This window comes from Malaclemys terrapin, chromosome 8 (assembly GCF_027887155.1).
Source record: "Malaclemys terrapin pileata isolate rMalTer1 chromosome 8, rMalTer1.hap1, whole genome shotgun sequence".
NCBI lineage: Eukaryota > Metazoa > Chordata > Testudines > Emydidae > Malaclemys > Malaclemys terrapin.
Genome location: NC_071512.1, coordinates 47,977,336 through 47,993,283, shown reverse-complemented (window position 1 = coordinate 47,993,283; position 15,948 = coordinate 47,977,336). Strand labels below are relative to the sequence as shown.

The window sequence follows — 15,948 nt, the reverse complement described above, 5'->3', positions numbered from 1 at the left end:
GTTTGTGCAGAGGTTGTTTAATTAGCTGGTGGCAACAGCTGATTTCCTTTGTTTTCTTTCTCAGCTCAGAGGGGGTGTGTGTGAAGGGGCTTGAGGGTCAGGGCCGGCTTTAGGCCGATTCCCCCGATTTGGGTCCGCGGGTCAGAGGGCCCCGCGCTTTAAGCTCACCCGGCGGCGGTCCGCTCCGGCGGCATTTCAGTGGTGGAGCTGCTCCGGGGTCTTCGGCAGCATTTCGGCAGCGGGGGGGAGGTATCGCTCCGGGGTCGTCAGAGGCATTTCGGCGGTGGGGGGGGTCTTTCAGTGCCGCGGAAGACGCGGAGCGGACCCCCTGCCGCCGAAGACCTGGACCGCGGAATCGGATCCCGCAGATCCTAAAGCCAGCCCTGTTAAGGGTACCCCACAGGAAGGTTTCCAAAGGGATTTTTTGCACTTGGGTGGTAGCAGCATCTACCCATTCAAGGACAGAGAAAAACTCCCAAGTTTACAGGTTAATACAAGCCTGGAGAGGCCAGTATTAATTTTTAGAATCCTTGGGGGCCCCACCTTCTGCACTCGAAGTGCCAGAGTGGGGAATCAGCCTTGACATGGTGGCGGAAATGGAGCTGAAGCGCTTGGAGCTGGAAAAGGCTAAGCTAGGTCTATCAGGTAGCCCTAACAGTCCTTCTCCAGGTACTACTCCCAATTCCAAGAAAATCCCCTCCAGACCAGTATATGGTGGAGCTGAGGCCACAAGTCAGTGGACCCTTAGCAAAGGTGGCAGCTGAAATGCCTAAAGAACACATGAACGAGTACAAACTTTTTAAACAAAAGACCAGAATTAGGATGGGGCTAACTCCCGAGCATGCCCTAAGGTGGAAAACCAGACGTGGCATTTTCCAACACACCTACCACATTGTATAAAATTGGGATGCCTGAATATCAGGAGCAAATATTAAGTCTCTGGAAGATCTGTCTGTCCTAATACAAATGGAGCAGTTCTTAGAGGGTGTTCCTGAGGAAACAGAAAGATACTTCCTAGAGCGGAAGCCCAAAATTGTAAATGAGGTGGGGAAGATCGGAGCCAAATGGGTGGATGTGGCAGAGAAGAAGAAAGCTAGTAGCAATTGCTGCGGATACCAGACAGGGCAACCCAAGACAACACCCCACCATCAGAGTCAGCCCAAGGCCCCACCTCACAAGGAGAAACCCTCCACACAGCCAGGGAAACCCCAGATGCCCTCTCGTCCTACCACCCTACTCTCTAACCACCCACCTCGCCCGAGCCCACAGTGAGCTGAGCGATGCTTTAAATGTAACGAGCTGGGACATGTGAAGGCCAACTGCCCCAAGAGCACCAGACTGCAACTCATCAGCGCTAGGCTCCCACCGAGAGCCTTCAGGCCCAGATGTCTCACAAATACCCCCAGAGCGAAGGGAAACTGTTTGTGTCAGCAGGAGGAAGCTTACTACGTGGAGAGTCACTGGCGCACAGCACAGCTGTCAGCTATCCACCAATCCCTGGTGGACCCCAAATTCACCGATCCAGAGGCCCAAGTGACGGTGCAACCCTTTAAGACCAACTTTTTTAACTTGCCTACAGCCAAGTTGCCTGTCCAGTACAAGGGCTGGTCAGGAATATGGACTTTTGCAGTCTATGATGATTATCCCATTCCCATGCTACAGGGAGAAAACTTAGCCAATCATGTGAGGCTAACAAAAAGGGTGGGGATGGTCACCCACAGCCAAGCTAAACAGGCCTCCACACCTAATTCCATTCCTGAGCCTCCTAGAAGAACCCAATCTGTGTCCCCTGATACCACAGGCCCGGTGATCCAGCCAGAGGTGGTGGAACCAGACCCCAGACCAGAGTCTATGGCAGCAGTTGTAAATCCAGTTCCTGGAACCCAGCCAGAACCAGTCCAAGGATCGGAACTGGCGGAGCAGTCAGCACCAGAGCCTGTGCTTGCAACCCCACCAAAGCCAGCACCAGAGGGCGCCCCAGAGCCTGCACCTGCAGCAGCAGCTAAACTGGTGCAAAAAAATCAACCGGAGCATGAAATACGACCTAGTGCACCAGAGAAGAGCAGTTCACAATAGATGGAGACACCCCCATCACTTCTATTGGGACCAAGTCCAAGTCCACAACCCAGCAAGGAACTAATGTCTCCAGCATCAAGGGAGCAGTTCCAGGCAGAGCAGGAAGCGGATAAATGTCTCAAGGGAGCTTGGACGGCAGCATGGAATGACCCATCCAAGGACAGAGAAAATCTGTAACCCTGGGAGTTTAATAGAAGCCTGGAGAGGCCAGTATTAATTTTTAGAATCCTTGTGGGCCCCACCTTCTGCACTCGAAGTGCCAGAGTGGGGAATCAGCCTTGACAATACCCATCTTCAAACCTCAGACTTACCAACCTCCAAAACCAATGGCCAAATCCATCTCCCTTGAAGTACGTGACTGTTGCTGCTGACTTTAGCAGGAGTAGGATCATGGACAATAAAACATAAGAAAAGTGAATAGGGAATTTAGAAGCTCCAGAGTTGTTTTTGCTGGTTTCATCTCAAACAAATGACAAATGGATTATTTTCTTTATCTACCTTTGGGCCATGATACGGTAAGGGGAAATTAATTATACTATGTCAATTCTCCTGTTTTGTAGTTGCCTCTACAGCCTGTGGTATAGCACTAATAAAACCTCCAAGTATAAAGCCTTAAAAGGTCTGATATATAAAAACCTCAAGCTCAAGCTTCCAAGAAGCTGTAGCTAAGAATAAAATGAGGAAATTAAGCAAAGGAAAATTCATGCTGAACATCAGGAAAAAAAAACAGTGGGTTCTGATAGCGAAGTATGTTCTCAAAAGGATGTGGGGAAAGCTACATTGCATGACTGGTGACATTTAAAATGTGGGAGAATACAGCAGTAAGCCAGCTCAAGGTTTGCAGTAATTGGCTATTAGTAAATAATTGTGTGTATTGCAGGGCACAAGTTCAAAGGCTGAATGCATTCAACTATCTGAGCATTGCACTAGAAACCTAAGAACTAGGCTGCCATGGCTTATTGTCACTGGAGGATGGCTCTCTTTTATATATATATATATATATTTTTTTTTTCTAAAAGAAGTCTTCTTTAATAGTTTTGGGGACACGAGTGGGAGGAATTAGGCAACTCTTCCATTATGGAAAGAAGTTCCTTGCAGAAGGATACGATAAAGTAGTAGATGGTTATAAGCACCTTTTCATCAACAGAACACATCTAGAATTCTCTTTCGTATCGTGCTCCCAGTGCAAATGGAATACACTCCCTTAGCTCTTAAAGACTTTTCACTCCCTGAGGCAATAGTAAAGTGAGAGACACACACTGGTCATTATTGCACACAACCAGTTCCCACTGTCTTGAGACTCGGATTGGAAAACAGTAGCAGTGCTCTGCCAACCTTTGTCCACAGCCTCCCTCCCTTTATGCCCAAATGAGTTGCCATTAAAAGTAGATTGGGCAGATTTTATAACGTAATCACCCTTCTGTGCTTTGGCCAGTAGTGTAAATATCAACATTATACATAGGTCTCTTCATTTTCAGTTTTTTTGTTTTAATTTGCCAGGAATTTATCAGTGTTTATTCAAAATTTAAAAAACAGAGAAAAATGGGTAAAAGCTGAAAATGAAGGGCAGCGGGTGGTGGGAGAGGGGTGCTCGGTACCCACAGTATGCAGGGGGCAGGTGGTCTCAGCAGCACGGACCTGGACCCCTGCCTGTCTTCCTCCCTCACTGTGAAGAGGAAGATGGTGCCAAGATGAAGGGCCAGGGAAGCTGAAAGCTTCACTCCATGAGTACTGGACCCCCTGCCAGACAGAGCCCCCTCCCGATCCTAAGCCTTCAGCGTGGCCCCAGGGCACAGAGCCCTATTTGCTTCACTTGCCAGACAGAGTCCCCTCCTGACTCCACCAGTAATCAGAAGATGCAGCCTTCCACTCTCCTCCTGACCTCTGCCCGTCAGCCAGGGGAAGCAGATGGGGCCCTGCTGAAGGGCCAGCGTCAGGAGGGGCTCTGTCAAGACGGGGCCAGTACTCAGTGCAGTCTTGTGGTCCCCTCCTAACACTGGCCTTTCAGACCCTGTCCACTTCTTCAGTGCAATGGGGGAGCGAGATGGGCAGGGAGCTCAGATAACCCAACCACTGCAGTAACTGGCCTACACAGAGCAGAAGCGCTGCACCCCATGAGAACTGGCCCCCCTGCCACACACAGCCTCTTCTGGCCCCAGGCTTTCAGCACAGTCCCATCCACTTCCCCTGTAAAAAATTCCTGGGCCCAAGCTAAAACAGTAAAATTGATAAAATCCAAATACTGACTTTGTCAAAACCCTGGGAATTTTTCAGAGAGAATTTTTAGCAAATACCAAAACCGAAGGGCTTTGATTATAAACTAAGTGTTATCATTAAGCTTCAGAGTTACTACCCCATAAAATGAAGTGGGGTATTTAAAAGCAGTTTTTTCAGACTGCCTGCATTCTCAGGCAGATGTCATTTTATCTCTTCTTCAAGTCATAAGGGCTAGTAAGTGCTATTTTTTTTTAAATATAAGCTTATATTCTAGAGCACAAGATACAGCCAAAATTTGTGTTTATGGTTTCTCCTTCTCTTTCATCATATGGACAATTTTAGCAATGTCTCAAACACCATTCCAGGACTGCCTGTTCATATAATTGATATAAAAAAATTGCAAGCTGTTATGAAAGCTATTTTTGTTGGATAAAAAGTCATCAACTTAAAGGGTTTCCTGCCCTTTAACTGAATAGTGATATCGTCAAAATGACAGCATTATGGATCCTGCACCCAGCTTTTATAGGCTTGAGTGACATGGATAAAATACATTAATCACTATGTAGTGTTACAAATTGGAAAAAACAATTTACTGCAAGTCATAGAGACCTATATAAGAACATAAGAACAGCCCCACTGAGTCAGACCCAAGGTCCATCTAGCCCAGTGTCCTGTCTTCCGACAGTGGTCAGTGCCAGGTGCCCCAGAGAGAATGAATAGAACAGGTAATCATCAAGTGATCCATCCCCTGTCGCTCATTCCAAGCTTCTGGCAAACAGAGGCTAGGGACACCATTCCTGCTCATCCTGGCTAATAGTCATTGATGGATCTATCCTCCATTAATTTATCTAGTTCTTTTTTTAACCCTGTTATGGTCATGACCTTCACAACATCCTCTGGCAAGGAGTTCCATAGGAAGACATTTCAGAACAACTCAACAGATAAAAAGGCAGCGGGACATCTGGCTATAAATCACTTCTTTATTAAGATATTTAACAGGCACAATGGGGAATGAATGGATTAACTGGAAATCTTAAAGGCCATTTCAATAATGTACCGCGTCAGTCCTTCATCGATAACTTTGACAGTTCTAGTCCTGAACACATTCCTCTCTTCAATGAATTTCTCAAAGATATGCACTCCACCTCCCACCCCAAAATAATGTGCTTTGCTAGCCAAATACACGCGGCCATTTTTATCCAACAGTTTAGAAATCGTATCATGCAAAGCACTGTAGTAGTCAGGATTGTAGATGGTCTCGGATGTGAGAATAAGGTCATACTTTGGAAAGGGTTTGTTGCCACTTAACAGGAGTTGGCTAAACTCAGCCCATTCTCCGGAAAAAAATCTGCACTTAGACATTAGAGCTGGTATGAAGTCTGCTTTCTTGTGCTTCTTTGAAGGAGGTTCACTAATTCTGCCATCACCACCACCATCAGTACAGTTAGCCACTACATTAGGCAAGGTTATTTCATCAATTACAGTGTGGTTATAGTCCTGAAAGTGGACTTTTTTAGCATTTCTCTTTAATGCAAGTATTCCCAGCAGCCCAGCCCCACAACCAAGATCCAAGACTGTCTTGCTGATAAACTGCATTTCAGCCTCTGACAAATAATCCATGAGATCAAAAGTGCATTCCCATATTTTCAGCCCCCCTTCATAGATGCCTGTGATAAGATCAGAGTGAGAAGAAATACTTTTAGACACTATGTCTTCTTCATGGGAATCATTTGAAAGGGTCATTTCCACCACAGAAATATTTACATAGTATAGGCCCTGTACAGCTTCCATAACTTTATTTTCTAACACTTTGCTGAAATCTTCAGGAATATTATGCTCTTTGGCAACTTTAAAGCCGTCTCGTTTCTCTGGCAGCACCTGGACCTGGCTTTTATCAGGGCTACAGTTTGCTACTGGATCTGCAGTTTTGGGTGTTGCCTCATGTGCACACAGAGACTCCTTGTGCACAACATTTTCTTCTGATGAAATTTCTTTGCTCTTTTCTGTAGATCCGCCTGGGTTCAAAGAAGCCTGTGCAGATTCCAGCTGCAAGGCTGTATCACCAAGAGTCTCGAGTTCATTTCCTGCTTTCTCTTCAATAGAGAAGTTAAACTGAAAAGCCATTTTCCTATGAAGTACGAAAAAATAAATCACAGCTTATATCCAAAGTTACAATAGGGCAGACACTCATCCAATGAAACTGTGAATATAAATGTGATTTTTCTTCTATGGCTTGTGCAGATAAGAACTTGCTCCCTGGCTGTAAGGCTGCTCTCCCATAGTTAAGAGGTGTCTGCAAAGATCTTTACATTGGTCATCACTATGAAAGTCTCTACTTTGCGGGTATAATGTCCACTTTCTTTGCAAATTCATCTGTTGAATTCTATAAAAAGAGAATATATGTCAAATATCACATTTCATTAAATTGAAAGATAAATACTTTGCGCTTATATCTATCCAAAGGACAACGTAAGTTACAAATATTATCTAATGCCACCTTGTAACATCCCTTTGAGGTAAGCAATTATTACTATTCCCATTTCACAGAGGAGAAAACAAAAGACAATTAAGGGATTTGTGAAAAGTAATGCAGGAAGTGAATGGCAGAGTTGAGTGAAGTCTGGTCTCCTGAATAATTTAATCTTGTGCTTTAGTCACAGCCTTCCTCCCTACAAACCACACCGACAAGTTCAAGAAGATATAAATCGCTTGCCTACAGGAAACTAAAAGTTCAGATTTGATTGTCCGACAAGAAAATGTGATTGTTCCAAATTTCAGACTGTGGTCTCATTCTCGTCTGTAAATTAAAAGATTATTGCTCTGCATTCTACTTGCTCTATTTTAAACTACTATGCCAGGGTTTCTCCTGTTCTTTTTCAGGGCATCTCATTCTCAACCTTGGTATTATGTGTTTGGTTTTGTCCTCACTTTAAAATAAAAGTGACACCATCAGTCAGATACTGTGCCAGAAATCAAAGGGGGTAGCAGTGTTAGTCTGGATCTGTAAAAGCAGCAAAGAGTCCTGTGGCACCTTATAGACTAACAGACGTATCAGAGCATGAGCTCTCGTGGGTGAATACCCACTTTGTCAGAAGTTCATGCTCAAGCCCACGAAAGCTCATGCTCCAATACGTCTGTTAGTCTATAAGGTGCCACAGGACTCTTTGCTCCTGTGCCAGAAATGAAGCAATTTCTAATTTGAATAAAAATTCTAATATCTAAATAATATTATGGCTCATATTCATATCCATCTAGTTTGAAAACTAGATCCAACCACACAGACTAGCACTATTCTAGCTCTCCACTAGCACCACCTGCAGCTGCACTAATTCTGCACACACTTCACCCCATGCTTAACCTTACTCCTGTGAGCAATCCCACTGCTTTGGGAGGTTCTTGTCTTGAATGGAGTCCCACAATCTTGTGAGCAGAGTTCAGCACGTGCATAAATGTTTGCAGGATTGGGGCCAGGGCTCTGTTCTTCTCACATTACTATTTGTGCTAGAGTAGCCTGTAGAGTCTAAGATCAGGGCCCCATTGTGCCGGGCACTGTACATGTAGAGCAAGAGACCGTTTGTCCTGAAGAATTTGCAATCTCTAAAGAGACCAGACACAGGATGAGAGGGGAAAAGAGGCAGAGAGAGCAGGGGAGTGACTTGCCCAAAGACACTCAACAGGCCAATGGCACAGCTGGGAATAGATGCCATGTCTCCTGGTGCCCACTCCCATGCTCTATCTGCTGCTTCCCCAGAACAAATCTGTCCCCTGGGCCCCCGCTTCTCCCTGGCTGGCTGAGGGGCAGGGGGTCACTCACCCTGCCCTGGGGACCCCCCCTTGTCCCTGGCTGGCTGAGGGGCAGGGGGTCACTCACCCTGCCCTGGGGACCCCCCCCCTTGTCCCTGGCTGGCTGAGGGGTAGGGGGTCACTCACCCTGCCCCGGGGACCCTCCCTTGTCCCTGGCTGGCTGAGGGGTAGGGGGTCACTCACCCTGCCCCGGGGACCCCCCCTTTGTCCCTGGCTGGCTGAGGGGCAGGGGGTCACTCACCCTGCCCCGGGGACCCCCCCTTGTCCCTGGCTGGCTGCGGGGGAGGGGGTCACTCACCCTGCCCCGGGGACCCCCCCTTGTCCCTGGCTGGCTGCGGGGGAGGGGGTCACTCACCCTGCCCCAGGGGCCCCCTCGGCCCTAGCGCGCACGGCTCCATACAGCCCCTACCGGCCCTTCCCGCCCCTGTGCCGGGCCTGGCCGCCTCACTCCGCCGCGCGCTCTGCCCCTCCCTACACGGCGCGGCGCCTGCCGCGGGGGCTGCTGGGAGAGCGCGAGGCGTGCCGTGGCTGCCGGCGGCGGGACGGAGCCGGGCTGGGCCATGTCCCCGGCGGACCCCGAGCTGCTGCTGCGGGAGCTGGGCGGCTGGGACGGGGCGCTCTGCCGCCGGGAGCTGCCCTGCGTCCTGCCCCGCCTGCTCATATCCTTCCGCGGGCCCGGCCAGGGCGGCGAGGGGCTGCGGGGTGTCAGTGGGGCAGGACTGGGGCTGTGGGGTGTCACTGGGGTGGGGCTGGGCGATGCAGGGTGTCAGGGACAGGAATGGGTCTGTGGGTGTCACTGGGGTGGGGCTGGGCGATGCAGGGTGTCAGGGACAGGAATGGGGCTGTGAGGGCTGTGAGGTGTCACTGGGGTGGGGCTGGGCGATGCAGGGTGTCAGTGGGGCAGGACTGGGGCTGTGAGTGCGGTGGGGTGTCACTGGGGCAGTGCTGGGGCGATGCTGGGTGTCATTGGGGCCAGGGCCGGCTCCAGGGTTTTGGCTGCCCCAAGCAGCCCAAAAAAAAAAAAAAAGCTGCGATCGCGATCTGCGGCGGCAATTCGTCGGGAGGTCCTTCGCTCCGAGTGGGAGTGAGGGACCATCCGCCAAATTGCCGCCGAATAGCTGGACGTGCCGCCGCCCCAAACACCTGCTTGCCAGGCTGGTGCCTGGAGCCGGCTCTGATTGGGGCAGGACTGGGGCTGTGAGTGCTGTGGGGTGGCATGGGTGGGGCTGGGCAATGCAGGATGTCAGTGGGGCAGGAATGGGACTATGAGAACTGTGGGGTTATAGGATTAGTACAGTCGGGCCCGCTGGCAGGGATGGGGCACTGGGGTGAGGCTGAGGCTCTGCAAGGTGCCAGTGAAGCAGGGATGGGGCTGAGGCTGTAGGGTGTCACTGGGGTGCTGCGGGAGGTCACTTCAGTGAGGCTGGGATGCTGGGGGTGTCATTGGGGCAGGGCTGGAGCCAGGGCACTGGGGGGTGTTGCTGGGGCCAGGGTGCTGTGGGGTGTTGCTGGGACAGGAATGGAACTGGTGTCAGGTGCTGATGGGGTGGCACAGGGTCAGAGTTGCAGGTGTTGGGGGCAGGGATAGGGCGGGTGTCTGTGCACTGATGAGAGCTGATGTGGGGTTGCTGGTGGACGGTATTGGGGCAGCCATAAGGTTGATGGGTTAATGCAGGGTCTCCATTGCCCAGCACTGTTGGTTTCCGACTGCCAGGCACCCATCACTGTGTGCAGCCCATAGCCTTTCTTACCCTGTTCTCCAACCTACCACTTAGCTACCACTTGTCGCTTGGTTTCTCTGACTTCCTCCCTACTCCCATCGCAGTGTATTGTGTTTAGTTTCTGCACACTTATTCCACTGACCCCTCAAACTGTTAAGCCCCTTCAGGGCACTGGATGAGTGCGGGACTCCCCCTCGCATAGCGGCTTTCAGGGTCATGGCTTTTCAGTTTAACTTTTCTAAAGATGAAGTTACCAAAATAAAAATAACAGAGTATCACAGAGTTCTGAAAATAAAGAACATGTGGGCCTGGTTAGCAAATGTAACAGCAGTGCAGTAAAGTGAAAATCCAATTTAAAAATAATACAATATTCCAAAGGGGTAAATTTGAAATTTAGCAACCCTGTATTCTAATAATCCTCTTAAAATAACACACTTTACAAGAATAAACATGTAAAAAGAAAACTGCAGTGAAAAGAAGATTCTAATTCTGACACTGAATTATAAAAGATGAGTAAAAGAACTTATGAGCACCAACTTTTAGTTATTTAAAATGATTGAATGTTAATCTATGTAGAGAGACAAGGTGGGTGAGGTAATATCTTTTATTGGACCAACTTCTGTTGATGACAGAGACAAGTTTTTGAGCGCCACAGAGCTGTTCTTCAGGTCTGGGAAAGGAACTACCAGCCTCACAACAAAATGCAAGGTGGAACAGATTGTTTAGCATAAGTAGTTAGCACATATTGTAAGGGACCATTCAAGGTAAAGTGGCTTGTTTACTCCTCTGCAGTCCTAGGACGAAGGAGGGGGTTTGTAGGTTACAGAGTATTGTAATAATTCGTAAATCCACAGTCTCTCTCTTCGGTCCATGATTTTTTGAAAGCATTGTGCAGGTTTCTTTTGAGGATGAGGACATAAGTCAGCAGAGTGAGTGAACGCTTTGTGAAAAGTGTTCACCCACAGGGACGATAGGGTGTTTTTGCTGCTGGGAGTTCCTTTACCAGACCTGAAGAGCCTGTGGCTCAAAAGCTTGTCTCTCTCCAACAGGAGTTGGTCCAATAAAGATATTACCTCACCCACCTTGTCTCTCTAATATCCTGGAAACATTACACGGCTACAACTACACTGCATACTATCTTTTATGTAGACAATCTAATTAAAAGTAGGCTAGAGAGTGCTGCACTGGAATGCATTGGAAAGTAGGAATAATTCAAAATTATAAATACAATTCTATTCATTTTTGTGTTTGATTAAAGTAGTTAAGTAACTTTTTTTTTTTGCGCTAATTCACTTTGAATAGGTATCTGTGTGTACATAGTTATATTTATATTGGTCCTAATCCTGCAAGGGTTTAAGCTTATGGTGGATGCTACTATGGAAATAGTGCCATTGATTTACCACATCCTTTTAAGTGTTTGCAGAACTGGAGTCATAGCAACTTCCATAGTGGGATTAGTCTGTACTTCAGTACATATTTGGGTTTCTTTTCTTTAACATTTTTACTCTATGTATCAAAATTCTGATGACTGGACCGAGCATATTCGTAAGTTATGATAACTTTTTTTGGTGTTACAGTGCCTCTTCCCTATAAGTCATTTTGTATTACAATTATTGTACTGTAGCTCCTGTGTTAACTACAAATACTTCTATAACATAATCTTCCTTGGTTTTGTAAGACAATCTTCAACAATCACAGACATTCTGAACAACTTAAAAACAAAAAGAGAAATAGATGCATGTGTGTGTGTGAAGATCTTGTTTTCCCTTTTGGACCATTGATAATTGCTAGGGTATTTATTAAAAATAGAATCTCTTTTCACTTTCTGTCTCATTTGTACACTGGTGTCACAATTTGTCATCAGCATGGAAGTGGTTCTAAGTCGGGTGGGCAAACCTTTTGGCCTGAGGGTCGCATTGTGTTTCAGTAATTGTACGGAGGGCCGGTTAGGGGTGGGGGTCATGGCCCAGCCCCCACCTCCTATCTGCCTCTCCAGGACTCCTGCCCCATCCACCCCCCCCCCGGCTCCCTGTCCCCTGACCACTCCCGGAACCCCTGCCCCTGACTGCCCCCCACCGCCCCATCCTATCCCCCCTCTCTTTCCCAACTGTCCCCCCGGCCCAGCCTCCCAGCCCAGGTGCTCAGGGGCTGCGCAGGAGGGTCCCATGGGCCGGATGTGGCCCACCGGCTGTAGTGTGCCCACCTCTGTTCTAAGCTCACAAAAACCAAATTGTGGTAACAGGTATCTGCGGGTTACTTAGAAAGGCGATCACTTGTATTATAAATATTCTGGTAAAGGATGGGGGAAAGGAAAATGCAGACAGTAGGTGACAGTTTAGGGAAGCTCTGATAACCATTTTTTAAAAGTTTGCTCAAGTGTCTCCGCTGTTCTTTTTAAAAGTGCATGTGTTAGGATCATCCAAGAGAGGGGGAACTGGAAGGGAATGTATATACAGGGATACATTTTCAGTTGCAACTTCCATTAGCTTCAATAGGTGTTGCCCATGCTTAGATTTTGGCCTACAGTAAGCTTTTTTATAAGGGTTGTCATAGTGATTCAAATTACTAGTCATTGTGGCCTGGTATCCTGTCTGTATTATATAGTGCTGTATATCAGACTGTTGCTTCCTGGAAAGGTAAAGATCCCTACATTCATACACCTCTCCAAATGGGCATTATTATGGGGGTGGAGTGGGATTCCTTCCTTCCCTCCTAACCCTCTGAGGCTATCAGTTTATTTGTTAGGGTTGCTGTCCCCTTGTACCATCAGAAAGAATACTTGTGCAGTTGCAAGTATTTTTATTATAGCAGGACTTTGGTAGTGGTATCTTTTTGATCATTTTATGGTGTTCTCCTTTACTGCAAATATTTTGCTTCACAGGTGTGCTGAGGATTCTGACTGAAATGTTTCTGCCTCATATCAACCTTTCAGAATTAGAGCAAACCTTTTTCTCAAAAGTGTTACCCAAGGTATGATGTCTTCCGTAATGTGAAGAATCAAACATCAATACAATACTAAAAACCTGGTTACTACAAGGTCTGTAGTAGTTTGTATGATAGAATTCTTGTTTTGAAATCAAGCTAATGTTTGAAATATATTCCCTTTCACTCTAAAATGGTCTCATGATTTTATATCCTGAGTCCTGCTCCTGTGATTTTTAGTGTTGGTTTCAATGGCAGGAAGAGTGGGTCAATGATGTTATGCATGATGTAGTCAATAACAAAGTGAATTTTAAAAGCCTGTTTTGAGAAAAATTGACCTATTAAAACAGATAATAAGCAAATGCAGAATTACATTATTATGATAATTTATTTATTATTATAATTTGAGGGTGCTTCTTTGGCTAAATAAATTGCAAGGCCAAAGACCAAAGTATTTTTAACAAATAACCTGTAAGGCCAAATTAACCTAGGATACGATCAATCCTGACAACATGTAATACTCCCTATTTATTATAGCTATACTGAAATTCTTAAATTAAATATTCACATTTTAAATGAAATAGAAGAGACTACAATAGGGGTTGCCTAGCTCCCATTGTCTGTAGGAGTTTTATTCCCTAGAACCCCTGATTGTAGACAACAGGAAGTCTGTAAGAGCTCCTGGTCAGTTCCTACCCCAATATTAATCATCCTCAACAGATTTTCAGAGCATAGAAAGAAACTGCTTTATAATGTGCATATCCTAAACCTGTGTAATTTCACCTCATCAGCGATGCAACATTCTGTATATGCTTGGAAAGAGCTGCTTATATCTTTCTAACAACTAACAACTCTAAGGCATCAAGACCAACCAAAAGAAAAACAGATCTTCAAAATGACATGACCTCCAAACCTTTTCAGAATAATAAACTGCCTTTAAAACAAAACAAAACAAAACTCTCTGTCTCCAAAATGATTGATTTGAATCAAACTTAAGAAAAGTTTGTGCTAGGGTATGATGTATTTTATAAAATTTGTAGTAATGTTGTTAATAATATTGATTGAAGTTGGGGTTGGAGGTTAAATGGGAAGCTCCTTTAAACTATAGAGAGACTCATTTCTGTGTAATAACAGAACACATGATATCTGCCCTCATCTTAAATATAATTGCGACCTATGGAAACTGCAGGTTACTGCATGCAATACTTCTTGTTTCAAACAGCTAGGCTATGAAGCATAAGTGTCTGCATTCCACACCTCCATACCAAAGATGAAAGTGGATGTATGATGGGTGCCCTGGTTTTATATGTTGGAGTCTAATAATATCAGTTTTATTTTAATTTGCTTTATTCTGACAGGCAATACAATTATTTGATGATTTGTTGTATGAATTATCCAGTCAAGCCAAAGGACTAACCAGCCAGAACATAGAATTATGCAAAGCGGTGAGGAATGTTTTACAGGTAAGTCTATTGAAATGAGCAGTAAGAGGAGTGGTTAGGTGATTATATGTTTTTTACCAAAACCCTGGAGAGATTTGTGAAGTGTTTGTGCCAGTAACAGCTGAATGTAAAATTCCATTCTGGATTTGTCATAGTTCAGCTAGTTTGAATATGTCAGGCAGTGTCCATATATTTCTGTTGATAAAGGGTAGTTCAGCATGTGTATAAATACTATCAGGATTGGGGCCTTAGACCTCCAACCCTCAGCATTGTTAGTCTTGATTTTCATCATGTTGCATTGTGAGGTTTCATGTTTATCTGTCATTGACTCTATATGATATTCCATTATCAGTAATAAAGATTCTGCAGGCCAGATTCTGCCCTTAATGACACACATGCAGTTCCATTGTATTCATTAATGTTACAAAAGTGTAACTGAGGGCAAAATTTAGCCTGCAGTTGGATTTGAGTTAAAAATTTGGTAGATCATGTATAAGCCAGAATAGAATCCATTTTTTTCTCCAAGATCTGGATTGGGTCAGCAGTGCTAACAGGAATAAATAGTAGTGTAAAAAAAAAGGGACGGGGCAAGCAGATGTTGTTCTAAATGCTTTCAAGGAGCAGAGCCAGTATTTAGGAAGGTGCTATTTTTTTCATAATCACTTTTTAGGGTATAGCTGTGCTTTGAAAGATCTGTTAGTTGATACTGTCACAAACATGATTCTCACGTAAAGAGAATATGACATCACAGAAAAGCTGTGGTCTGAAACTGCTGCTGTCTTTTTTACAGCGCTTCATTAATCTTTCTGGCTTCCTAATACTTTTCCGTTTGCTAGTGTCCTAAAAGACAGAGAACAGTTTAGCCAAATGCACAAGGGAAGAGCTGCTTTATAATTTTTGCTTTTTGAATTAACTGCTGCAGTGTACTGTTATAGATTGTGCCTTCAGTGATGATGATGATGATTTCACTTGCAGACGATGGTGCAGCTGCTGGAAACTCTGACGGGTTGTGTGCGACATATCTGTACCCTGCAGGAGCCTGTGCCTCTAGAGAATATCCGTACCCTTCCTTCTTCCATTCTTTATGTAATCAAAAACACATTTATGCACTGCAAGGTAGGTCTCTGGATTAATAGGGGAAAAAACTATTCTAGATCTAGTTATAGATCATTTAAAAAAATCCTTTGAGATGTGATTTTGCTTTGAAAAGTTACATTTGTGGCTTTCCATACTTGTCTCAATATTGGATCAAGTGTGCTCAGTTTACAAGTATAAAGATGGCTTTTCCATCTACCAGCCCTGCAAACTCAGCGTGGCCTCTGAAAGCCAAGCTGTTATTTCCATCTTGTGCATTATTACCAGTAATAAAGGTTCTTCTGATGAAATTCATACCGTTTAAGATGAGAAGGGAACATTAGATTATCTAGTCCGATCTGTACATCACAGGCCATTACACTTCACCCAGTTACTCCTGTATTGTGCCCAATAAGTTATTTAACTAATTAGGCCCTCATTGACACCCGTGCAAGCCCATTGTTTTCAGTGATTATGGATGTGTTAATATTAACCCTATGATTCAGTGCAAATTTCAAGGCAGACTTGTGATTGGGATTAAATTCTTTGCGTTATGTATTAAAACATGTTGGTGTTGCATTTTACAGCACCTGTACATGGAGGAAAACTGATTGTTGTGCATGAAACCTTTCCTGCTGTAAGCAGTGCTAGTATCATAAGACATAGTAATTTGTCATCCATCCTACTAGCAT

The 15,948-nt window shown here is 45.4% G+C and overlaps 2 protein-coding genes across 6 annotated transcripts in view; one reads left to right on the top strand and one right to left on the bottom strand.

Moving 5' to 3' along the window:
- Positions 1-5,259: 5,259 nt before the first annotated feature.
- Positions 5,260-8,537, bottom strand: METTL18 (methyltransferase like 18). The gene is made up of 2 exons (XM_054036414.1): positions 8,453-8,537; positions 5,260-6,676 (listed from the first exon to the last, which is right to left on the bottom strand). Exon 2 carries the CDS (start codon positions 6,415-6,417, stop codon positions 5,314-5,316), a length of 1,104 nt encoding a protein of 367 aa, XP_053892389.1. The 5' UTR covers positions 6,418-6,676; positions 8,453-8,537; the 3' UTR covers positions 5,260-5,313.
- A 52-nt stretch (positions 8,538-8,589) lies between these two features.
- Positions 8,590-15,948, top strand: part of FIRRM (FIGNL1 interacting regulator of recombination and mitosis) — a 37,300-nt gene continuing 29,941 nt past the window's right edge. For 3 of the 5 annotated variants that reach the window (XM_054036404.1, XM_054036403.1, XM_054036407.1), the window contains exons 1-5: positions 8,590-8,756; positions 11,324-11,363; positions 12,700-12,788; positions 14,099-14,203; positions 15,158-15,298. In XM_054036404.1, the coding sequence (XP_053892379.1) occupies positions 8,658-8,756; positions 11,324-11,363; positions 12,700-12,788; positions 14,099-14,203; positions 15,158-15,298 (474 nt within the window). In that variant the 5' untranslated portion in view covers positions 8,590-8,657. Of the gene's footprint in view, positions 8,757-11,323; positions 11,364-12,699; positions 12,856-14,098; positions 14,204-15,157; positions 15,299-15,948 lie in introns of those variants that run through there. The other 2 variants (XM_054036405.1, XM_054036406.1) reach the window with 2 other exon arrangements.

Bases quoted from the DNA above. Each gene is read 5' to 3' on its own strand.
- METTL18 (XM_054036414.1), bottom strand. From the start codon at position 6,417: ATGGCTTTTCAGTTTAACTTCTCTATTGAAGAGAAAGCAGGAAATGAA.